The following is a 26288-nucleotide window of genomic DNA, read 5'->3' on the forward strand; positions in this document are numbered from 1 at the left end:
TTGACCACTTGTAGCTCTTTGAGAGGGGGAGAACCATGTGGAATTCCCTGTCCTGATAGGCCTGTCATGTGTTGACAGTATGGCATGCTTGTTCAGCAAATCATGCTGCTGATATTTCATGGGAGCATTTTAGCTGGCATAGCTAGGAGACACCATCTAGAAGCGGGTGTCCTCAGTCTCTGGAGATGTGCTCACTCTACACTTCTCATTGTATAGTTTAAGGAGCATTGCCTTAAACTTAGTAATATGCCTGCCAACCAGCCAATCTCCATTCTAAGCTTATGCATTTTTTAGTTTGATTATTGCACACATGTCAATGAAATACTCCAAATGATCACTTTCTCTTGCTGGCAATATTACTGCATGCAGCTGAGGGTATTCATTAAATATTTCTGCGCTGGGCTGAATTGTAGATTTAGATGATTAGTCTTCAGTGTAAAATTAAGAGGTACACAGCACCGATCTATCAGCAGGAAGGATCAGATTTTAATTTATTGCAGGTGTGGAGAAAATTAAAGAGCTTCAGGAATTCAAAGAAGTATTTATTTGTACATGATATGAAAGATAATCCGTGATAGAAAATGAATGCTATGCAAATGGCCCCAAAGCCTGGTCTAGGCACTTCCCCTGCAGTGATCTTACTCTGATTTCAAGACTTTCCTACTGGACTCAGTCACCCAGATGGCTTTTTCGGAACTAGGCCCCATGTCAATAAAGAGAAACTGCTGAGAACTTGAAAGATTTTCCTGTTAATAAATTCTACATTTTCCTTTGTTGAAGAGCCACTGTGTATGTGTGTGTGTGTGTATGTATATATGTGAATGTGTTGTCGTAGTATGCACATGCTTGCTGCATACTCCTGTACATATGTCAGTAGGCTAAAGAAGAATATAGATTGTCCTAATCTGTATCTCTGCCTTATTCCCTTATGGTGGGGCCTTTCACTGAACCTGAGGCTGACAGCCTCAGCGATTTTCCTCTCTGTCAATGTTGTGGTTACAAAGGCTTGTGTGTCCATGATTGTTTTTTTTTTCTTTTTAAAATTTATTTACTCATTTTTTTTTCGAGACATGGTTTCTCTGTGTAGTCCCGCCTGACCTTGAACTCACTCTTTAGACCAGGTTGGCCTCAAACTCACAGAGATCCATCTGTCTCTACCTCCCAAGTGTGGGTCCACAGTCTGCTGTGCCTCTTGGGTGTGTGAATGCCACTCGGGCAGACAAAACTGGAGTGTGGTAGGCAATGTTCCATCCTTGCCACCATCAGGATGCTCGGGTTGGAGAACAGAGCCTAAGATGGGGGCCCCAGCCCAGGTGAGAACAGCACAGGCTGAAGCCAAGAAGGCAGGGGCTCCCAAACTCCCCAGGATCCAGTTGCCAGTGGGAAATGCATTGAGTTGGGAACAAGGGGGCTGTGAGAGCAGCAATGAGCCCAGGGCCGGGGTAGGGGGAACTCTGGCTTAGCCTAGAGGTGAGTGTCTGGGTCCGGATAGTAGAGGGTAGAGGGGACTTTTGTATGACTAACGTTTCCCCACCCGTGGCAGTTCTTGATGAGAGAGACATTCCTTGTTTGTTCAAACTGTTTATTCGTTGTTCAGGGTGGACCATGGATTAAATACCTTTTGCAGGAAGGAATGTCCAGGAAGGGAAATTTATAGGCTAAACCCTTGGGACTGGCCCATCTAGATGATATCTCATTAGCATGGAGAGCTCTGTGTTCTGTGCTATCTGACTAGTGGTCGCAATCTCATGTCAAGTGTCAGGGTTTCCAGGATAGGAACCAGGTGGGGAGTAGATGAAATGCCTACCTTTCTCAGACAGGAGAGTTTACCGGAATTTCTAAACTGGCTCAACCTTTCCAGTTTTTGCTGATGGCACTGTTCCACTCGCCCTACACCCAAGTGCTGGGATTAAAGGCTGCTGCTGCTGCTGCTGATGATGATATTGGTGATGGTGATGATGATGATTTTAATGATGCCTCCGAGGATCTGAATTCGGGTCTTTTTCAGCAAACACTTATCTACCTAGCCATGCCCCTAGGCCCAGTCACTGTGTTTTAAGGTCTTGCTGGCAAATAAAATTATTTCAAAAGGTGGGAGAGAGTTCATGAAATACTTTAAGATCTTTGAGCTTTGAATGGCTCTCTACAGTTTGACATTTGTTGTAATGTTTTTAATATAAAACTCCATCGGTGCAGTCCAGACGGCCTCAGACAGTTATTGAGATTATAAAGAGTTTTAGATTTGCATCCCTACACATGTTTAACAGCATTTAAGAACATTGTTACTAAGGAGCAGACACAAACTAACACCCTTACTGGAGCAGTTACAGTCAAGTTAGGATCAAGACGTAACTGTCAGACTTTTCCATTTAAGGGTGTTGGTCTCTTTTGTGTTAGAATGGAATAATTAGCTGAGACCCTCAGCTCTAGGCATGAGGTGAAAATCATATCAAGTGGGGGTAGTAATCCTGACTCACCAATCTCCTTGTCCACTCTAGACTCAGACACTCTTGACAAAGGCTGTGTGCTCTCTAAAGCAGTGTGCAAGTCTTCATGGAAACCCCATATCCCTAAGATACATCTCACATCTTTCCCTCCCGTTAACATACTCTGGAATTCCTGGAATCCAGAGGGCTGAATGAAAATGGTGGGAGTTATGCATCTATAATAGTGTTAGGTTTTATAATATCAGTTACTTTATGTATACTCAAACACACTATGTAAAATTGTTGCTGAGTAAAACTGGTTAATTATCATCTAAGCAATTAAAATTAAGAAATGAAAAACATTCCAATTAAATTAAACTTTTGAAAATATCTTAATGAATAATACTAAAAATTGCACTTAAGTGAAAAATTAAGAATTTGTCTTTATAAATAATTCATGAGTTTAAACCTTTTTTCTTTCATTGGTATATTTATATAAACATCATATACTTTAAAATCAAGACTTTTAGGAGAAATGAATCATATTAACTTTCATATGATTTCAGTTATCAATTTTTCTAGTGAATATTTTTATATCTATTTAATTTTAAGTGTGTATGGGTATGTATGCTTGTGCATGTGTGCGTGAGTAGTGTGTATAGTGTGTGCATGCTTGTGGGGGGGTGGGGGTGGCTATGTGGGTGGGTGTAGATGCTTGTGGAGGACTGAAGAGATGGGTGGAGCAGGAACTATAGGCAGTTTTGGTATGCCTGATGTGATGGACGTTGGGAACCCATCAGGTCTTCAGGAAGGACACCGTGTGCTCCTAACTGTTGAGCCATCTCTCTAGCCTTATACATAATTCTTGCAAGCATATAAACCTTCTGTAGTAGTTCCCATTTTATAGTTCTTGTATCGCCCTACACACACACACACACACACACACACACTCACACACACACGCACACATACACAAACACATACACTCACACACAGAGAGAGAAACACACACACACAAACACACACACAAACACACACGCACGCAGAGTTCCATTTCTCTAGTTTGTTCTATACTGAAATTCTAGAGGATTTGCTTATAATGGCCGTCTCTCTTTCTCTCCTCCACAAGTTGATGAACACATCCCTATAAGAGGTTTTCTGTTTGTTGACTTGAGCTGACCCAATACACTGAAGTAGTTCTTACAGAGCTGTCAATGATCTCCTCGTTGCTTAACCTGATGATCTGTACCTGTAAGTCTCCAGTGATCTACACTTTTCCCAACTTAGGGATCAACAATCATGAAGTCGTCATACTTTGCTTAACAGTGTTTGAGCCTTTACCTCCCCATTCCTCTTCATAAAGCTGTAAACTCACTCCTTTCTAGTGGTGGTCTTCCTTAATGTTTACATACAAAATCCTCTTGTCTAGACAGAATTGCATCAGTGACGTCCAAGTCAGTATACTCAGTCTAAATGCTGACCCTTTTTTTCTCTTTCCTTTATTTCCTTTATTGACCTTTATTTCTCTTTCCTTTTTATTTCCTCTGTATCCTGAGGACCTAGAACCCTGATGAGAACAGGAGCGGGTTTGTCACAGATGTGTTCCATAGATGGATGGAGGTTCTGCCTCACCTCTCAGAATTATTTATAAAACCAGATCAAGGGATTTGAAGATAATTTGCAAAGTGTAAATAAGTTACCACCTGAATTTATTATTAGCCTTGCAGCTTTGTTACGTTCCAAAACAATAAGAAGAAAACAGTATAAGATAATTCTTAATGTGTTTGAGCATTTTCATCTAGATCTTCAGACACAGTTATCTCTCTCCAAATTCAATATACAATTTAACTTATCAAACTCTGGGCATGCAGGGTGGTGGAATAATGAATGCACATTCAAATGCAAAAAAAAAAAAAAGTCTTAATGTTCACTTTGATAAAATACGCTATCTTTAATGCAGGAGGCTTACAGAATTGCCAGACTCACTGATATTAACTTAAATGACATGCTCTTACGAAGCTGGCCGCTGTGGTAATCATTTACAATGCAAATCAGCAATTAGAAATTATATGATCCATAGCCTTAAAGCTCAGGGCTTTCTGATTGAAGGACTTCCATGGAGGGAGGAGAGACTAGGACATGGAGACAAGCTAACGAGAGGCCTGTGGTTGAAAACCATGAATCTTCAGTCTTAAATCTCGACCAGTTACAGCAGTCCTCCTGCATCAGGAGCTCTCTGACTTCTTCAAGCATCAGAGTTGACTGGAAGGATCATGAAGCACACCGTTCTTTTATTTCTCAGCAGTTTCAACCAGGAAAATTTGGGTTGATTCTGGAAGTGAGGGACTAGACTCTAAACCTCTGACAAAACCAGAAGCTAAAAGCCCTGAAGAACTTGCAATCTTGACTTCCCGGTGCAGTCTGGGTAACAGGTAGTTGATACAGTCAATGTTGTCATCGTTGTCAATGATGTGTGCCGCTCTTAGGTGCTTTTCAGAAGAGCCTGGGAAGTCAGAAAATTCGTGCAAATCTAAAATGTGCCTACTTGAAAGGCTAAAGTGTCAAAATTAATCATTTTAAAATATGCATTGTACTGTTTATTGTGATGCATTTCTATAATCCCATCATTCAGGGAGCTGGGGCAGGAGGATCATTCTTTCAAGACCAACTTGTACTGCATAGATATACAGAGACACAGTCTTAGAACAACAAATCTAAATTCAGCAAAACTAATAGGATAAATACTTAGTAACTACTTTTAAAAATATGAAAAATGGAAACCAGCCATAGCTTGAAAGATACATCATTCTTTCCTTTCTTATTAAAAGAATCTCCTTTATAATTATATTCAAAATATTTTCTAAAAATAAGCCATTTTATTGCATTTGAAAGATTTTAATTAGAAAGTACTCGAATACTAAACTCAAAAAATAGATTAAAAAATATTCTACAATCACATTAGAAAACAACAGAACAACCAATTTTCCAATAGGCTTTGATGTGTTTAAAGTCATACTTCCTTAATTAGTGCACTGTGACCCTGTGAGGATGTCCCACTACTCTCAGTTGGGACAAATTAACAAATATTCATTATAGTTACTCATAGCTTAAATATAAACTTGAGATGTACTACAGAATGGTCTATTTTTACAAATATATTATAGCCTTCTTGAGGGTATAATATAGGTGAGGCAGCCCTATAAAAAATCTTAGAAAACCAAAACCCATCATTAATTGAACTAAAGTACAATGATAGCGTATGTTCCTCCCTGAAGTATGTTGTCTTACCACATTCAATTGTTAGATGTTAAAGTGTCCACAGGGGCTCTTGGTCTGTTAACTGCATGCCACATAACTCTGGTTGTTTTCCGAGTATCATTCTCCAAAACAGGAAAACCTTGTGTTTCTATCTCTGTGATTTCCAAGATTATTTTCAGCAATGCTTTGAACTTCACAATCCATCATTAGTAAAGACTTAAAAATTAGATCTTGTAGAGAGTAATGTGGGATTCTCTTTGTTTGTTTTCTAAAGATCTTTGCATTGGTTGAGAGAACATAAGACTTGGGGCAATGATCTATCTTTTCTGCAACTGCTAATAAATGAATAGCGTAATAATCTAGCTTTGAGCCTGTTGGCAAGTAGGAATAAAGAAATATTTCACCCTTAAAGTTACTAACAGCATGGAAAATGTTCATTGAAATGTCCTCAGGTCTGTACCATGACTTTGTTGGACGTAAGCTCAAACATGGGTGGTTCCACGCACTCTGAGCAAATCGTTTAAAAAACATGAACAATGAATTCACTGCCAACGTTTACGTTTGCTTACTAAAGAGAACACACACATATATACATCTTTTCTGAGAAGCAGTCTTATCTCTTAGCTCACAAGTGAACTAGCAACTTGTAATTGTTTTTCCCTAAGGTAAAATGAAAAAAAAAATCCTTGTGTGGGGGTTAGCTGGCTTTCTGTTACTTTAGTTAAATGTCTGAAATAGGAAAGTTGTTGGTATTTTCTCTTATGCGTCAAAGTGACGCATTTGGGGCCTCCAACAAAGCAGTGTGTCATGGTGGAGTGCACATAGCACACGCTCAGGGAGACACCAACAAGAGACAAGGTACCTCACTCACAGGCATCCGACCAAGGGCTGAACTTCTTCCCACAGGGCTCCACCTCAGAATAGTTCCATCTCCTCCCAGTAGTGCTACAGGCCAGCATCCAGGCCTTCGGCCATCAGCCTCTGGGCCACATTTAAAACAGAAAGCAAGCATGACTGATTTTGGAAAGTTCCATTCAATGAGTCAGTAAAATGTGTTGTATGTTTAAGTTTCAGAAGGCTGATCTATAATGGCGGCAGTCCTTTGTCATTGAGAAAGTCCAAGTTTCTGATTCCAAGCATGTATATGTATATGTGTATGTGTATGTGTATGTGTATGTGTATGTGTATGTGTATATGATGTATATGTATGCATAGGCTTTTGTTACTCTACCTTACAAGTTGCACAAAACATAACCACATCAAGTGTTTAATTTTGTTTGAGCAGAGTAAACGGAGCAAGTGCAATCTACAGGTCTCACTGAAACAAACGTGCAAATGCTTTGTTACACATAAGCAAACACAATGGAAAGACGCGACCTACTTAGCTCCCGTAAAATCATCAAACCTTGAAGAGTAGCACTGGCAGCAAGTGTTACTGCCAACTGGAGTCACCATCCTGAAGTCATGCCCTTAATATGTGTGCATAGCCACCAGCGTTTAGAGGAGGCTTTCAAAAACCAAACTCTGCAGAAGTTCAAGCAAAGCTGAAGAAGGGAGAGTGTGTAGTGTAAGGTGCACACAGATATGTGCATCCACATCTTATGTGTAAATGTAAGACTATGAAACTCCGAGATGATAGCTAAAACTCAGTGGCATTTCTAATTTTTACCTCTTGAAATGATGTTAGTTTCCACCAAAGAGATAACAGCAAAAACTTAAACTTCACCTATGGGATTCAAAGTTTATATTGTGGATTTATTCTTCTATGGGATAACATATCTGCTAAGTTGTATTTGGAGCCCTTTAATTGCAATGCATAGTAGGTGGCTTGTAGCAGCAGGGCCATATATACTAAAGTAGAAGGCATATGTCCTTGACACCACCTGCTTTTAGGAGGGGATCTTTTTACCTTTCAGGAGGCTGCCCTACCCTATTCCCAGTGGATATGACCTTAGACCATTATGGCTGCCTGGGACCCCTGCATATGTTTCCAACACATACATTCCTAAACTAAGGTTCAACCCATACATTTGTCTGTATGTAATTAGCAACAATAATAAGGAGAAATTTTATCATGATATACTGTTAAATTTCATGATTTATTCATGTGGGGGATTTTCATGTAGTGTTTGTAGGCACCAGCAAGTATCTAAAACCTCAGAAAATATGAACTCTGGATAGTACATTCATGATATATATCATGACTTCATCACATTTTTAGTAAAGAAATGTGTGCTTCCACCAAGACTGTTCAAGACTGTTCTGAACCATTTTTTCCCTTTGCTGATACACCGAGGAACCAAGATCTCTATCAATGGATAGAACTCACACATGGGATTTCACGGCTGTGATTGGCAGCCTCAATGAGATTCAAGGTCAGACACACAGCACCTGAGATAAAGAACCAAATAAAAAGTCTGGAATAATGGCCAGTTGTGCTTATGAGATTTCTCTCCCTCTGCTTCTGGGCAGACAGGCTCTGCAATGACTGTAGCTCGTTCTCATCGCCAGTGCTGTCTCTCTCTCTCTGGGCTGAGTGACACAGCAGGAAATTGCTATCTGATTTACTAAGCATCCTTCAGGCGAAGGCAATAATTAAAATATTCTGATTTCAAAATGCTAATTATTTGGCTCAGTACGATGATATAAACGGATCAGAATACAAAACAGATTCTTAGTACGGTGTCCTGCCCACTGAAACACTGTTTTATTTTATCATATAGTTATTTCTGGCATTCATTTGTGATACAAGCATGTGTGTGCGTGCTGAAGCATGCTATATCCACATGTATGTGGCTTATATAATTTAAATGTACATTCTATGTATAATGATATCAATGGATGATAATGCTTAAAAAAGTCATCCTTTGTTACTCTTTTTTTTTTTTTTNTAAGTACACTGTAGCTGTCTTCAGACACTCCAGAAGAGGGAGTCAGATCTTGTTACGGATGGTTGTGAGCCACCATGTGGTTGCTGGGATTTGAACTCCTGACCTTTGGAAGAGCAGTCGGGTGCTCTTACCCACTGAGCCATCTCACCAGCCCCCTTTGTTACTCTTGAATAATTGCTCACATGTTTATTAGCTGTGTAGTCTCCCTGGTAAAAGGCAGTTAAATGAAATGCAGAAAATGCAGTTTCTAGTTTTGTACACTCTAGTTTATTTTCATATGCTTTTTCTCCTTATTCTCACAAAAACAACTCTTTTTGTTTATTACAATGTATTTCGGTATGGGGAGACCTATTTGACATTCACTTAGCACATGTTTATCCTGTTGTATGAGAGGAACAAGACCAGCTGAGCCACTCAGTGGATCGACCTCAAATTCCCCTATGTGCACAGGGCTTCTCAGCCAGGACTTCTCAGCTAAGAGGGCCCTATAGAATCCAGGACTCAAATGCGTAAACTTACCTTTCAAAGCTATGGGTGAATTAGTTTGGGGGTTCAAGAATGGAGGCAGGCAGAGTCTTTTGTAAATGGAAGCCAACAAGCCCTTCCCAGGAGTATTCCAGTCTACTTACAAATGATGAACTAACCAAATAAGCCCCTTGAATGTGAATTACTGATCCAAAGGCTACAAGTTTAGAATGTCTAGTGAAAATTAAATGCTGACAGCTACTGAGCACCTGCACAGTTAGTATAACATTAACCACCAGTGTTTGGTGAAATGGTACCCAACTTTTTAAATTCTTCTTTCATGAACATTATGAATGATGTCTCAAGTCAGAGGCATGGTCAGCTCTCAGCACCAGAAGCATCCTTATATCGAACAGACTCTCCGGATCTGGGTCGGGGTCAGCCATGGCCACTCTTTCATTACACACCTGAAAATTATATTCCAGAGAAATTGAAACACACTATAGGACTTCCCGGGCATTAAATTGTGCGCTTTAGAATTTAGCTCTTCAAATCTGATCTTAGAGACTGAAATGATCTTCAGAGAACGGGCCGGGAAGTTAAAAGAGGCACAGTCCCTCTCTGCACCCAGGGCTTTTGAAAGTTCCTACTCCCCGGTGTCAGGGTCTTTGGATATGGTTTGGGTTCTGTAGTATGCAAGGCATGCAACCACTCCTCTCCCCCATTCCATGGTGTGCCCAGCGCATCCATGGTGTGCTGTCCGCGAGGTGTGAACTAAGCAGGGTTCAGTGCTCCTGACAAAATCCTGAGCCCTCTGTGGACCACTACACCACCATCTCCTCCATTGCTTTGTCTCTACTGTTTCTCCCGATTCAGCAGCTCTGTGAATGAATCGGATTATGAGTGACTGCAGGCCTGTGGGTTGTTGCTAGGACAGAAAACCCCAGGCTTTGTTTAGGGAATGGTATTCGGTCTCTAGCCTTCTCCTGGAAACATAAGAGCTTTTCCTTTTAAAGCAGCAATCCCCACCCCAGGTCCCCAGAAGCTAAGGTAAATGTTTCCAGTTCATTCAGTGGGACACAGGGCTGCTGCCCACATGAGGTCCCACCCTTGTTTCTGGGATAGTGTCGATGAGGAATCTTTGATCACTGGCTGAACTGTCCACTGAATGTCCTTGTGTTTTCGCAGGAGGTGAACGAGATCGGATGACAGCCAATCATGAGAGCTATCTCCTCATGGCGAGCACCCAGAATGACATGGAAGACTGGGTGAAGTCCATCCGCCGAGTCATATGGGGACCTTTTGGAGGAGGTGAGCAGATTTTAGCCATAGAAAGCAGAAAGGGGAGGAAGCAGTTCACCCCTTTCTTGCAGCTGCTAGCACTGTGGGCTCCTACATCCAAATGGGTAAACATTAAGATAAATAGTAAATTATTCAACGCTATTGGTAGATGTGTATCTAGATAACTCCAAGAGGCTTAATCCAGATCACATTATGATCACATATCATAATCCTACAACTATGTTGAATTCTAAAACTGAATTGGTTTTTTTATTTTGATTTTATTTTCCATTTTGACTAACAAGAGATTATGGTATATGTAAATGTCAAAATGATTATGGGTTAACAACACTGACTGATAAACTACTTCTTAGAATGTGTCTCCTGTGTTCTGTGGGACAGGACTGTGCAGCTGTTGAATGAATTTTTACTCAACACAAGAAAAGAAGGGAGGGCTAGTTCATACTGCAACTTGAATGAGTCTTGGCAACATGACACTAAGTGAAAGATTCCAAGCCCTACCCCACAGTCTACTTGTTGTGTGATTCTGTATGCAGGAAAGCATAGAGCATTGATAGCACAGAGAACAGATGCGCTGAGCTAGGGTGCAGGGCTGGGCTGGAGAGTGACTGACAGCTGACAGGTATGTAGTATCTTCTTGAGGAGGTAAAACCGTGGTATAGGCTAACCGGTGATGACTTCCCATGCAGTATGGTCTAACCACCACTGCTTTCCATACTTTACATGCTCAGTCCATGCTTTAGATGAGCCTCAATAAAGCTCTTAGTCACACCTGCATTGCCATAATTCCCTGACCAGAGAACACCTTTCCCTTCCTGTATTTGCTGTGGAGCCTAGAGCATATTCACCCCAGATAGCTATTTCTTGCCATCCCCCTTCCTTTCCTTCACCTAGACTTCTGCAGTCCTTGATTAGGGGGCACCTGGCCTGCCTTCTGCTGCTTGTCACCTTTGGATACATCTTAAATGTTTGTATCACTGTTCTGGCCGCTCCCTGTGGAAGTTACAAAATGTGTATTTCTGGGTGGAAGTTCTTCATATGGTACTTAAGCCTCAAAATGTTTAGGTTCCATTGAGTACAAAGTATCTGCTCTTTCTGGTGTTACCGTAATGGGCTTTGATTCAAGTGTGCTAAACACCTGATAAGCTCCTCTAGGGCCTCACTCCCCTAGCAATTAAAAACTGAGTAGGAAAGAGAAACTGTGTGACTCTTAATCAAATGAAGACAGTTATTTCACAACAACTATTCAGACTCACAGCTCAGCTGGGAAACTTCAGCACTGGTTCTAGATCTCCTAAACTGGACTGTCTGCTTAAAGCTCCATGACCTGCTCCTTCCCTGTTGACAATGTTGGGAAGCAAATGGTGTCTGTGCCTGCTTGAAAATAAACTAGGTGTGTGTGTGTGTGTGTGTGTGTGTGTGTGTGTGTGTGTCTGTCTGTCTGTCTGTCTGTCTGTCTGTGTGTCTGTGTATGCATTTATATGTATGTGTGTCTGTATATGTGTGCCTGTGTGTATACTTGTGCATGTGCCAGGGCCTAAATGTATGTCTATGTGTGTGTGTTCATGTCTGTGTATATCTGTGTGCCTATATATATATGTGCCTGTATGTGTGTACCTATGTGTATGCCAGGGCCTAATGTGTGCCAGGGTCTATGTGTGTGTGAGAGAGTGTGTATGTGTAGCTGTGTGTGTATATCTATGTATGTATCCATGTATGTACTTACCTGTGTGTATGTCAGAAACTAAATATGTGTGTATGTGTGTGTATTCGTGTATAAGTCTGTGTCTATATGTGTGTTTGTGTCTGTGTGTGCCTGTGTATGTGTGCATTTGTGCCTCAGTGTGTGCCAGGGCCTAAATGTGTATCTATGTGTGTATGTAAGAAATTGTATGTATGTTTGTCTCTGTGTGTATACCTGTGTATGAATGCCTGTGTGTCTATGTGTGTGCCAGGACCTAAATGTGTGTCTATGTGTTTGTATATGAGTGTGTGTGTGTGTGTGTGTGTGTGTGATTATAAGTGTGTGTCAGTAATAATTTTAAATTTTATTTAATTTTTTTCAAACTCCAGAGTTTATCCCCCTCCTGGTCCACCCTCTGACTGTTATACATCCCATCCCTCCCGTCCATCTCTACAAGGATGTCCCCAACCCCCAGCCCCACCCCACCAGACCTACCCACTCCCTGGGGCCTCCAGTTTCTTGAGGGTTAGGTGCATCTACTCTGACTGAACCTAGACCCCACAGTCCTCTGCTGTATATGTGTTGGGGGCCTCATATCAGCTGGTGTATGATGCCTGGTTGGTGGTCCAGGGTCTGAATGATCTCTGGAATCCAGGTTGATTGAGACTGCTGGTCCTCCTACAGGGTTGCCCTCAGCTTCTTCCAGCTTTTCCCTAATTCAACCACAGGAGTCAGCAGATTCTGTCCATTGGTTGGGTGCAAATATCTGTATCTGATTCTTTCAGCTGTTTGTTGGATCTTTTGGAGGGCAGTTGAAATGTTTAACACTGGAAATGTTTAGTTTTATGTGTTTCATTCTTGTTTGCTTTTTTATTTTTAATTGTGCATATGTGGAGTGGATGTTTTAAATATATATATATCCCCCCCCCAGAGGTTTAGGTTTTCAGAGACTAGGGGCACCAGATGTCCTTAAAGCTATAGCTACAAGATATTGCAATCAGTCCAGCATGGGTCCCAGGGTCCAAACAGGAGCAGCATGCACTGCTAACCTAGAGCCAGCTCGTTAGCCCCTAGCATGTTCTGTAAATTGAATTTTGTTCCAGTTGACTTTGAGGCAGTGCTCATGGAGGTGGCCAATGCTAATCTGCTTGGTGGTTTCCAGTCACCTAGAGTGAAAACACACACACACACACACACACACACACACACACACACACACACACACAGAGAGAGAGAGAGAGAGAGAGAGAGAGAGAGAGAGAATGAACTATGTACCCGGCTGTGACATGGAGCTAAACCACACCGGGCAGCCATGCTGTTGTGAAGTGTATCCTCCTCATACATCTCAGGGTTTGGGGAAGCTCCTGCTGAAGGGCTGGGGAGGGAGGATGCCCTGGGGTCAGCTAGGGTTAAAATGCCAGCATTCCAGATCTGCTTAGGGAGCAGCCAGGTGGGTGAATGATTAACCCAAATCAGTAAATTATTCAGTGAGCAGGACTGGAAGGTTTAGTGGACAAGCACTGGGTGGGGGTGGGGTGGGGGAGCTCCCAGGAGCTGGCTCTCAGACCAGAGAAGTGGATTCATTTCCATCTTGCATGAGCTGATTAGTTTTGCAGTTGCACCTGTAGGCTCCCCTGCTGCCAGAATTAATTTTTATAGATCTATAAAAACATGTAGATATGTGATAATAATATGTGACACAAAAATATGTATTTTACCTTAGCATCCACAAATAGATTCAACCACACAAGATCTAAAGGAAAAAAACATGTGGATCTTGTGTGGAAAGGAAATAAATGTGAGAATGAGCATTCAGAGTGTGCGTGTGTGTACACACACACACACACACAGAGAGAGAGAGAGAGAGAGAGAGAGAGAGAGAGAGAGAGAGAGAGAATCCAAGGGTGGTTTGGTCCTGTTTTCTGGAGGGACTGAACCAGACAGCAGAGAAGGTGCTGAGTCAGACAAGAGTTGTGCGACCAGTGCAGAGTCAGGAAAAAAAAATGAAAGGGGCTTCACAGGGCAGAAAGCATCCTCCCTCTCTCGGCTCCTGATGCTACAGCACCTGCTTAGTCTGACCAGCAGGCACTGGAGGCTGCAGCAGCCACAGCTGTGACTAGGCAGCAGCAGCCGTGCCAGCTCCCGCCCAGCTCTCATTGAGAAAAGGGAACCGGAGCAGGAGGGGGAGGAGAGCTCCCTGCAAAGCCGCCTCGGGAACAGCCAAGGAGACTCCGAGAATGGGCACCAGACTCGGCTTACGTGGCGGCTCCGCGGGGAGCCGGAAGACAGAAGGGAAAAGGGAGAAGCCTGCAGAGAGCATCAGAGGCTGAGGGGGTACCATAAAAGGAGCAGGGGAGTCCTTTGCAAGGAATTATCTGCGCGCTGGAATGCGTTCTGGAGAAGGTGCCAAGGATTCCTTCCCTTTTCTCTCAGATTAAAGGAGCCAGCCAGGACCCTGCAGAAGTACTCCCGAGGGGCCTTTCAGTTCTTCTTCCTCCTCCCCTTTGCACAGGGCCGTTTGCTGACCTTTCTAGATGACTTTGTGTCCAGCTGAGAAGACAGTTCTCAATAAACGAAACTATTCCTGCCTCGAGAAGGTAGTCACAGCTTGCTAGCTGCAATTCTTTTCCTGTGACATTTTTGGAATGTCTGCAGAAACTTAAAAACAAAACAAAGCAGACAACAGCAGCAACAGCAGCAGCAGCAGCAAAAACAACAACAAAAATCCTCAAAACTCACTGAATTAGGCAAAAGAAAAAGGAGAGTAATTTGTTTTGTTTCTCACCAAAGAGGAGTAAATGAGATGTTACCTTAACTCAGGACTTGGATGATCAAAACCCCGGGAGTTCTAGGAATCAGCACTTCAGACTTGAGACATATAAACAAACATGAGGAGGAGCGCCTGTGGGCTTCCACGCTGAGGCAGGTTTTAAGGAAGCCTGAGCCGGTCTCACACAACTTGGGGCCTGCATGATGCCTGAAGATCGAAATTCGGGGGGACGCCCCTCAGGTGCCTTAGCATCAACTCCTTTCATCCCCAAAACTACATACCGAAGAATCAAACGGTGCTTTAGTTTCCGGAAAGGTCGGTAGATTGTATCCCCAATGTCCTTCTAATGAGTGTCTGAATGGCTGCCCATTGAGGAAGCTTTCAGACCCATTAGGCTCAGACAGAATGGGGGGTTGGAAACGGGGGGCGCTTAACATTGTGTAAGACATTGCTTGTCTAGACTGATTTTTTTTCAAGGTTCATATTGATCTGTGTATTGCTGTCTGTGAGGGTAGGTGGGGCTTAAGAATGGTCGTTCTATAAGGATCCTTGACTGACAGGGAACTAAGCAAGTCTGAAGGGAGGGGTTAGAGTACTCACTCTCCAGCCTGTCCCACACTCAGATCCAGCATCCTTGTTCTGACCCCTGAAACCTGACCCTTGCAAACTGCTATTCTGTATCTTATCCTTTTGTTTTTTTCCAAATGGAGCCTCCTGCTGCCTCCCTACCCTACCTGGAAAATTTTGACGATCAGATTTTCTGTGGTGGCCCCTGTCCCTTTTGACATTGTCTTAAGTAGGAATCACCTTGACTTTCCATATATGTTATAGGGAAAGGACAAATGACTTATAATCAACAAAACAAACTAAGATGCTTCTGGATTGGATTGTTTGTTTTCAAGGATTTAAAGGGCACGGCACTGGTCAATTAAATGTTCTCAGAAAAGGGTTATGTGTAACTTTCTTAAAGTTCCTTTTGCCTTAAAGCGATAATGATAGAGTAGAACTGTTCAGAATTGAGTAATTGAAAGTTAGGGCAGCTGATGAGTGGAACAGCATCCAGGGCTGCTGGATGTCTTCTGGGTCTGCTGTCCCTTAGTTATAATCCCCTACTTATCAATCAACAAAAATGAGAAAACATGAAATTCAAATACAGTGGGAAAGCCTTGAGAAGCTATGGCCATGGTCACCTGTTATCAACAAGGTGTTCACTCAGGTTCCAATTCTACCTACAAAGACATTAAAGGAGAGGCACGTAATGTCAGCTCTCAGACTTTTTTTTTTTAGGTCTGTGAGCATCTCATGGCCACTGCCAGATTACATCATTAATAGAGAAATTATCAGAGGGAGAAATTAAGAAAGGCCCTAAGACAAAGATGTAAAGGCTAAATAAGTACCTTTGCTTAGATCTTTCTGGCCCTTTGGAAATAACAAGATGTTTGGGGTATTATTTCTGCATCTCTGACAAAGCAGGGCAGTTTCCAGTTTCTCCCTCTCCTCCTCCAGTGCTGGAGAGCAAACAGTAGGCATGGTGAGAATGCCTAAAGCCTGTTGTATGCCTTTATGGTTCCTTCCTTTTTCTTAAATACTAAAGGAAAGGCAGTCCACAGACAAGAGTCCCCCAGATGAAAGGCTGGGACTGCAGATGAAAGCTCCTTGGTGGCTATTTTTACCTGCCTTTTCCTTAGAAAGTCTTACTGCTCTGGGGGATGCTCGATATTTGAGTCAAGGACTAAGTGATACTCCACTTACAAAATTCTATTTTCTGCTTTCTGTTGGAAGCAGGGAGGGAGGAGGCACAGGGAGCACGCAGCCTCTCTCTCATGTCTGATCCCTTGGCTGCAGAACTGCAGTTCTGCAGCGGGGCGCAGGAAGGAAAGTCCCCAGTTGCTGCAGTTGCGCTGTGGCCAAGCTGCTGGGCCGCATTCATGCATCTGTCACCCCTGCATTATTGCATGAAGTGTAGGGACTGCACACCTTTGAAGTTTTGATGGTAAAAAGAATGATTTTCCTCTCAACCCCAGACACCAAACTATGTCACCTTAAGAAAAGTGTGGGTTTGAGCTCTTCTGCTCTGGTACTCCAGTGTGTCCTACAGTGGCCCCCTGTGTCTGAGTTCCTCCCTTTCCTGTGTGTCATTCCTGCAGAGGACTGGACGGAGTATGCGAAGCTAAGGAAGCATCCAGAGGAAACAAAGCAAAAGTGCTGAGATGGCTGCTTTCCAGCTGTTCCCAAGGGTAGACCCTGAGAATAAGAGACACTCTGGATTTCAGCAGTGTTAGAAACAGTGCCAAGATGAAGGGTGGAGTGGGGGACATTTCCAGGTGCCATCGCTGGTGGTCACTTCTCTCTGGCTTTTCTTGAGACCTGTTCTGGCCTTCACTGCCCTCCCAGCTCCCATTCTGCATCTGAGTACTAATTAAGGTCACTGAAAATGTTTTCTCCCTGGGTTTTTAGAAACCTAGGAACCAAGACACGGAGAATAGGCAGGAAGCTGGGCATTGTGGTATTCTGGGTTTGTCCATTGGTAAAAGAAAGATTATGATGTAGTTTTAACCTGTTTATTTTTAAACTTTTAAATTTCATCATGACTATAAGCTTGACATGAAGAACTAATTTTTTTTTCTGTGATTAGAAACTAAAGTAAAATTTTAATGACTGACTTTAAGTTCCCAGTTGCCCAGCAGCTATTCATAGTCTGTGGCATACTGCATATAACCACTCAGAACACTGGGGGCTTGCCCTGGGGTACCTCGAGCCCCGCCTTTGGTCTCTTGTCTCAGTCTGCCATTCCTGTCACTGAGTAGCTGCTCTCCACAGGACAGTCATCCATGTCTGTCACGTTTTTCATAAATTCTAACCTGACAGTCCATTCTATAAAGCACATCTGATCTATGTCTACAGCATGCTCTCAAGCCCTGTTGCACAGCACAGAATTTGTTTCATGACTCCATACTGCCCACAGAGATAAAAAATACTTTGCCTAATTATCAAACGCCCTAACCAGTTACACTAGTTACCCAGTGATAGCCCCCAAATTTCCCAGGCTAACCCATTTCTTCCCACGAAGCACACCATACCACTTCTTGCTTTTTTTATACATTTATTATTATTATTAGATATTTTCTTTATTTACATTTCAAATTTTATCGAATTTCCCCTCTGAAAACCCCCTGTCCCATTCCCCCGCCCCCAGTTCACTAACCCACCACACCCGCTTCCTGGCCCTGGCATTCCCCTATACTGGGGCACCGATCCTTCATGGGACAAAGTGCCTCTCCTCTCATTGATGTCCCACAAGGCCATCCTCTGCTACATATGTGGTTGGAGCCTTGAGTCCTTCCATGTGTACTCTTTGGTTGGTGGTTTAATCCGTGGGAACTCTGGGGGGTACTGGTTAGTTCATATTGTTGTTCGTCCTTTTTCACTTCATGCTTTCTCCTATAGGGCTCTCTCCTCCATCAAAATGTTGCTCTTTGTTCAAGACATGAATGGCTCTCCCCTCACACTTCTTTCTGTCCAGTCTTGCATTCCATAGACTCCTCAAGCAACATATATGCAGTGCATACACCTACTGCTTTTATTTCTGTCAAGCAAAGTATACTAATAGGCCTGATCAGTTAATATTCAAAATGAGTAATGAACTGATTAAGTAGTTGTGGATAGCCTGGTATTTATAAATAGAAACACCATTACAGTGCTTTCTGATTTTCCTGCTAGTCTGTAAGCAATTTCAGTTAAAATGCAATGACTTCATATTTGTGGGAGATCCAGCCAAAATCATCTTCAGAAAATGAATGTTGGTTTATGTTATAATCATGTTTTTGGAAATTGATTTTTCCAATCAAAATACTATTGTCCCAACATGAATAATTTTAAACTGTGTTATTTGTCAATGAGTGGCTTTTTGGAGTCTCCATCAAGCCATACTGGGGATGGAAGGAAGGAAGGAAGAATGGGTCCTCCAAGTTATGACTTTGTAGACTTCTTGGGAACAAAGAAATAAATGATTACCAATCTGCGATAAGTGCTGTACTTGTATGGAGCCATGGGTGCTCTTGAACAAAAGGCTGACTTTGTAGCTCCTCTGGAAAGGCAGAGAATGGCTTAACGATGTGAATTTGAGTTGTCTTCTCTATAGTCTTAAGAAAGTATGCAGCATTCTAAGGAAAAAACCCACCAGAGCTGAATTAGTATAAGACTCTCAGAAGCATCTGTGCCCGTATCTGTAATGTACGCGCACGTCTTTATTAGATTACAGCCTGAGGCAGGTTACTTGGCATCTTTTATTTATCTGGTTGCAGAAGAAAAAATTGCCTTGAATAACATCCTTAAAGGACATGCAAGTCATCTGACTAGGTTCCTGGAAGTAAATGATGCTGTCTGTAATTGCTGTTCTGATCTGAGGCGAGGCCGCTATGTCAGAGCCCTCACTTGGGATATTTCCCTTCTTCTTCCAAGTCTTTACCTCTTCCTCTCTCCCTCATGCTGACAGATGTTGGTACCCACTGTTAATTGTGATGGAGCTTAGCTCTTAGATTTAAAGCTCTCTGTGAGAGGTTCCTGCACTAGGAAGCTGGTGACAGACAGAAGCTGGCCATCTTTGTTCTGTACAAAAATAACCATTTTATTTTGACCTATCCATTTATGAATGGTGAATGTTTATTGAAAGTTTTCCCAGTCCTGATGGTACCAGAAATCGTCTTCTAGCAGAGCTGTAGTCAGCAGAGGAACCAGAAACATTTTTTTTTACTTTTTGATGAGCATGTGATCTGGCGACCAGATGGGACTGAAACTCTACAATAACCAATAAAAGAGACCTGGAGCAACACTTAGGAATTTTGACTTGTTTCATCGGAAAACAAGGACTGTTTTATGTTCATAGAAATCAATAGCACACCTCGTTTTGTTTTTTGGAATTATTCATTTGTTTTGTCTAATTGGGAAGATGACATGTTTTATATTTATGCATGCATAGTTCATCCTGAAAAAAGTTTGTGGAGAACTTTTGTCTCATCTGTGTTGATGTTAAGCTCCGGGGATCTCGGGCAGCAGATGTCCCATGGGGAAGATGGTGTATATGCTGAACATTACAAATTTGAAAATTCCAAATCTGAATTGGTTTAGTGGTGACATGATTCCTTAGTAGAAACTTTCATTCCATAGAACAATCTCAAGCACGCACACACACACACACACACACACACACACACACACACACACACAACCCTTAAAATAGTATATAAAATGAACCTCGGCTTATGTGTACAGATGGTAAACTCTGTGTTTAACCTTGGGAGCCATTGCTAAAATATCTCATTATATATGCAATTAGCCTGCAGTCTAAAACATATCTGAAATCAGGACCACACTGGTTTGCACATTGCAGGCAAGGAGTACTCAATCTCTATGAACCTTGAAGTACCTACAGCTTGGAACAGCTCCATCCTTCCCTGTGTCCCACCATCTGAAACTTGCTAACATCTCCCTGTAGCTGTACTGTGATCTTTAAAGACTAGAGGCATATGTACATAGAAGCTTTTGTAAATCTTAGAAAACAGATATGATGTTATATCCTCTTCATGTTTATTTAGGGATCAACCCATAATTAGTGTTATTTAAATTCACTCTTTGAGGAAGTGCTAGGAGCAAAAGTGAATAGGATGTGGTGACTTCTGTGGGTACTGTGCAAACAGTGGTTGTGAAGCCGCAAAGGTCAGGTTCTAGAGACTTCATTGGGTTGAAGAATTTGTTGACCAATCTGGGCCAGGGGACACCACTGGCCAGCAAGTAGCAGGACACCACCGAGATCTGATTTAAAGACTGCAAGGATCTTCATCATGCAGTGGTGTCTAGGAGTGGAGACATTTGCTCCTGAATGGGAGAAGAGGCCGGGGAGACTCAGAGGCAACGGGAATGTTTAAGGTTTAATCTCAGAGCTCAGGAAGTTATGAGACTCCTGAGATGGGTCTTGGGGAAGAGGATGAAGTGGGGGAGGGGGTGCATGCAAGTTAGGCAGGGAGGGTTAGAGCTGCAGCTTTCCTGAGCTGCCACCCATGCTGAGTGGGCCTTTAGTGATGTAGGACATCTGAGTTGTCCATGATTCTGTGTGTACCCCTCTTCCACTCTTGTAAGCAACTGTAGGAGTTATTTGGGTTGTTGCCAGTAACCATATGTTTTCTCTTGTTACCTCAGAAAAATCAAGAAACAATCACTCTGACAGTGTGTTTGCATGGGTTGGCCACTCTGGTCTTCAAAAACTCATGCAAGAAACAGTGTCTCATCTAATGTAGCCGCCAGGAACTTGGAGGTAAACATTGTGGGCCTTAAATATGTGAAGAGGAGAAGAAATTCAGTTGACTAGCAGATCAAACTTCAGTGAGATGGGAAGATAGTTGTGAGCAGAAGATAAAATTTAGATTATGGGAGGTCATGTACAAACAAGCAGAAAGTGTATATGGATTGGACAATATTGGACCTATTTCTCCCATTACCAATTTAGAGAGACCATGGGATAACAGCTGACAAATTTCTAATTCCTCGTACTTTTGAATTTCAATCGATTAGGATATGTTGGTAATATTGATTTTCATATTAAGAGATATTAAGGAAAAGTGATTGTTACTTCCTGTTAATTTTCTTGTTAGAGGTGGAATTATGTTTGTGTGGGTTTGTTGAAAGATGACTTTCTTGCTTCTTCTAGGGTGTAGTTTCACTCCTTGTGTTGGTGTTTTCCATCTCTTATCCTTTGTGGGGCTGGATTTGTGGAAAGATATTGTGGAAGTTTGGTTTTGTCATGGAATATCTTGTTTTCTCCGTCTATGGTGATTGAGTTTTGCTGGGTATAGTAGCCTGGGTTGGCAATTGTGTTGTCTTAGGGTCTGTATGACATCTGCCCAGGATCTTCTTGCTTTCATAGTCTCTGGTGAGAAGTCTGGTATAATTCTGATAGGTCTGCCTTTATATGTTACTTGTCCTTTTTTTCCTTACTGCTTTTAAAATTCTTTCTTTGTTTAGAGCATTTAGTGTTTTGATTATGTGATGGGAGGAATTTCTTTTCTGGTTCAATCTATTTGGAGTTCTGTGGACTTCTTGTATGTTCATGGGCATCCCTTTCTTTAGGTTAAGGAAGTTTTATAGTTCTTCTATAATTTTATTGAAGATATTTACTGGCCTTTTGAGTTTGGAATCTTCATTCTCTTCTATACCTATCATCCTTAGGTTTGGTCTTCTCATTGTGTCCTGGATTTCTTGGATGTTTTGGGTTAGGATCTTTTTGTATTTCACATTTTCTTTGATTGCTGTGTCAATGTTTTCTATGGTATCTTCTGCACCTGAGATTCTCTCTTCTATCTCTTGTATTCTGTTGGTGATGATAGCATCTATGACTCCTGATCTCTTTCCTAGGTTTTCTAACTCCAGGGTTGTCTCCCTTTGTGATTTCTTTATTGTTTCTAGTTCCATTTTTATACCCTGGATGGTTTTGTTCCTTTCCTTTGCCTGTTTGATTGTGTTTTCCTGTAACTCTTTAAGGGATTTTTGTGTTTCCTCTTTAAGGGCTTCTAGTTGTTTACCTGTGTTCTCCTGTATTTCTTTAAGAGTTATTTATGTCCTTCTTAATGTCCTCTATCATCATCATGGGAAGTGATTTTAGATCTGATCTTGCTTTTCCAGTGTGTTAGGGTATCCAGGACTTGCTATGATGGGAGAATTGGGTTCTGATGATGCCAAGTAACCTTGGTTTCTGTTGCTTATGTTCTTATGCTTGCCTCCCGCCATCTGGTTATCTCTAGTGCTTCCTGCACTGACTATGTCTGACTGGAGCCTGTCCTTCCTGTGATCCTGGTTGTGTCAGAACTCCTCAGAGTCCAGCTGTCTCTTTGATCCTGTGATTCTGGAATCCTGCAATCCTGAGATCCTGGGTGTGTGTGAGTTCCTGGGAGTCAAGATACCTTTGGGACCTTGAGATTCTGGTGTGACCAAGCTCCTGGGATCCTGGCCGTGTTAGAGCTCCGGGGAGTGGAGCTGCCTCTAGGTGGGGCTGGCTGTGGAGTTTGTGTCCAAGGTCTGAAAGGGGCCAGTATCACTGGTCTGGCAGAAGTACATGCATGCCTGGGTCCCACCAGTCCCAGTTATTCCCAGTGTTGGTGACATATGTTGTGTCCTCCTCACCTCTGGTCCTCTGATCCTGTGCATGTTGGAGCTGCTTCTGGGTGTGGTGGGGATCGCTGCAGAGTTTGCACCTAGGGTCCAATTCAGAAAAATTGAAATTATGTATCTTTTCTCATCTTAATTCAATAAAACTTAAATCAAAGGAAAAAAAGATACGGGGAGTCAAAGAAGGTTGAAAGAGAAATTGGTTTAGCTTTTGTTAAATCTGTCAGATTTGCACAAGTTATAGTTTACAGGGGTTCATACTTGCAACCTGTTTAGTCAGAAGTGGGTTGGGTGTAGAGAGATGGAAAGAGTGAGGTAAGAGGACAGGTTTGAGGCCGGCTTGAGTTTCATAGCAAGATCTTATCTCAGAAGAAGGGGAGGGGAGAGAAAGTGTTTAGAGATATTGGTGTTGAAGGGTCAAATAGGCACGTAAATGTGGCAAAGCATGTTGAATAGCCCAACCTGACATAGAAACCCAGGAAGAGCTGGCAACTGTAGACCCACACCAGGGCCACCAGAGGAGATGTAGGCAGTGAAGTGAGTACAACTGAGAGCAGAATTCTGACAATTACTGCATTATGGGAAAGGGCCATAGGAGACATGGGGACATCTGAGAGGCCAGAATCCTGAGACAGGAAAGGGCTAGGTGGAAGAGTGGGGCTGCAAGTTTCAAAAGGAAAGAATGAGTCATGAATCAACAAGAAGACTGAATGAAGATGACAAAGATCTAGTGACTTAGAAAGTGTTGCTAAGTATAGGACAACAAAAGTTTCATACAGTGACAGGGCACTGGTCAAATGGCAATCACTTCAATGTAGACAGAGGTGACAGTGAAACTAGTTATACCACAGAAGGAACGAGAGGGAAAGTGGGCAGCTATGGGACCCAGAGTGCAGTTGAAGTTTCCTAATGCCTCGCATGGGTGGAGTCTGACTATATGTATCTGATCATGTGTTCTCTGCGGATGGCTGGTTCTCACTCTTCAACCATAAACCCCATGTGAAGGAGAGGGGGTCAGCTCCAGGTGCAGGGCACACACCTTCCTGACATAGAGTTACGTTCATCTGTCTGATCTGCTTTTTCAGTCCAGGAAAGAGTCAGCTCCTGGGCGAGGACCCCCGGGCGTAAGGAGGATATAGCAGTGTCAGTCAGATGGGCCAGGGGCAGTATTATTGAGGAGTGAATCCTCACTGAGACTCTAAAGTGACCATTCCTGGGGCCCTTCGCATGATTCACACACAGAAAAAAAAAATCTTGTTCATAATCTCCTAATAAATGACACAAGGGCACACATGAGCTTGCTCCTTTTTATTAATTTTGATATTTGAAATTGGATTGCTCCCCAAATTGCTCTTTCTATTATTATTCATTATTAATTATTATTATGTACCCTTTCCCATCAGTGATCTCTCTCTCTCTCTTGAAGTTCAAGCTTACACAGGAGATAGCTCATACCTTCCATAGGGAGCCAGAGATAATAGATCCATTCTATTCCAGAGCTGCTGATACAGTCTGTACCTATTGGCAGTTTTCTCTCTCCTTTGCAAGACCAGTTCTACCAGCAGCAAACTAGCATTCCCTCACAGGGATTACACATCATATGGACAGTGTCTACAGTTTTCATTTCTTTTATATGGTTTTTGCCATGTGTATAATTTTCTTGTGACAGAAATGAAATCTCTGGGCAACATCCTCTCTGAAATACCAGAGATCTTTCTCCATTTGTTTCTTTTTGTTCTACTTTTTCCTCCTCGACTTAGACATTTTTGGCGTTCTGAGCCCCTCTCTCCTTGGCGTGAGGAGAGGGCTGAGATACGATGGCTAGGAAACGGAGGGTGTCCTTCCCACATGCTTTGTGGCAACTCTCCACACTAAGAAGGATCGTATAAGCAACCGAGCCCACGTGACTCTGCGATTCCTCAGCCGGGAACGAATCGGCTTCGCTGTTCACTAGCTTTGTTGCCTTTTGACAAGTTCCTTGGTAAGTCATCTGGAAAACGACAGTGGAGGTGGTGCCTGCCCCCCGGGTCCTGTGAGATTAAATGAGAATGTAGACAAATGCCTGGTAAAATTCCGGACCTACAGGACTTGCATATTATCACTCTTTAGAGCAGGCTTCTGGGCTCACTGGGAGGACTTTCTAATACTTTAAATGATCAGAAAATGAAGACTCATGACAAGTGTGATAAGGGAGGTGAGTGCAGGTTTACAGGGAATGCTCTGGACAGAGGCACACTTACCTTCTGTCACGGGAGCTCTGACCCAAACAATTTATCGAATCTCTCTGACACCATTTCCCCACATACGAATAGATACAGTATCTGCTCAGCATATCTTATAGAAGGGAAAGAATGCTTTTCAGGGACTTAGTATATGGTATGTACTAGTGTAATAGGCATAATATATGGTATATAATAGTGTAATAGGCATGAGTTTCTTACTGTGCTTTCTAAGGAAATTCTTATATTAATGTAAAGACAAGCCTTCATGCTCAAACAACTCAAGGTGACACACAGCCAAGACAGAGCAGCTCTCCCTTTAACATCTCCTGAACCATGGTCAGAAAGAAGTTCTGAGAGTTTGGAAACATGAATTTACTCTACTGCTGAACACAACTATCTCCTGAGAGTATGGTTCACCCTGTGCTGCACATAAGAGTTGAAAGAAAGTGGCTTTCTTGGGGTTTCTGCTGGATTTGGAAAGAAAACCCCTGTCATATATTTACCGCTCTGTATCTAATGATCAGAGTAAAACCTCACAGACACAAAGTTTATTTCTCAATATTGACACTTTGTATTGAAATGACCTAGCAGCCCCTGGAAACTCTGTTTTTGGAGGTTTGACAGGATAGCATCAAAGCGTCAAACTGAACCTTTATTTTCAAAGAAGCCACAAAGAGGCCATGTTTTGCATCCATGAACAATCTGCAAACCTTGTCTTTAATGCATTAGACTATCTCCCAGGCGATCACACCAAGGGGCTAAATGTCTGGTTGTGTTGCAACTTATAAAAATGCCAGGCTAATGGTTTAATTATCTTTTAACAAAGGGAGACTTGTTTTTCTCATATTTAAAGCCTTCCTGGAGGAAGATCCTATTGGTATGTGAGGTTTAGCACTTCACCCCCAGGCTCTCTGCTATCCATTCAGCCCAGGCCCTGTAATTTTGCCCAGTGATCAGAGCCAACTCTTGGTTTGTTTTTTGTTTTTTGTTTTGTTTTTGCTTTTTTTTGGGGGGGGGGGGTTGAGACAGGATTTCTCTTGTATCCCTGGCTGTCTTGAAACTCACTGTGCAGACCAGACTGGCCTCAAACTCAGAAACGCCTGCCTCTGCCTC

At 42.4% G+C, this 26288-nt stretch overlaps 1 protein-coding gene across 6 annotated transcripts in view; it reads left to right on the forward strand.

Annotated features, from left to right (window-relative positions):
* Positions 1-26288, forward strand: part of Arhgap24 (Rho GTPase activating protein 24) — a 400247-nt gene that overhangs the window by 333069 nt on the left and 40890 nt on the right. For 5 of the 6 annotated variants that reach the window (XM_029477119.1, XM_021162468.2, XM_021162469.2 and 2 more), the window contains one exon: positions 10229-10351. In XM_029477119.1, the coding sequence (XP_029332979.1) occupies positions 10229-10351 (123 nt within the window). Of the gene's footprint in view, positions 1-10228; positions 10352-13945; positions 15112-26288 lie in introns of those variants that run through there. The other variant, XM_021162467.1, reaches the window with a different exon arrangement.

This window comes from Mus caroli, chromosome 5, assembly GCF_900094665.2.
Source record: "Mus caroli chromosome 5, CAROLI_EIJ_v1.1, whole genome shotgun sequence".
Classification (NCBI taxonomy): Eukaryota; Metazoa; Chordata; class Mammalia; order Rodentia; family Muridae; genus Mus; species Mus caroli.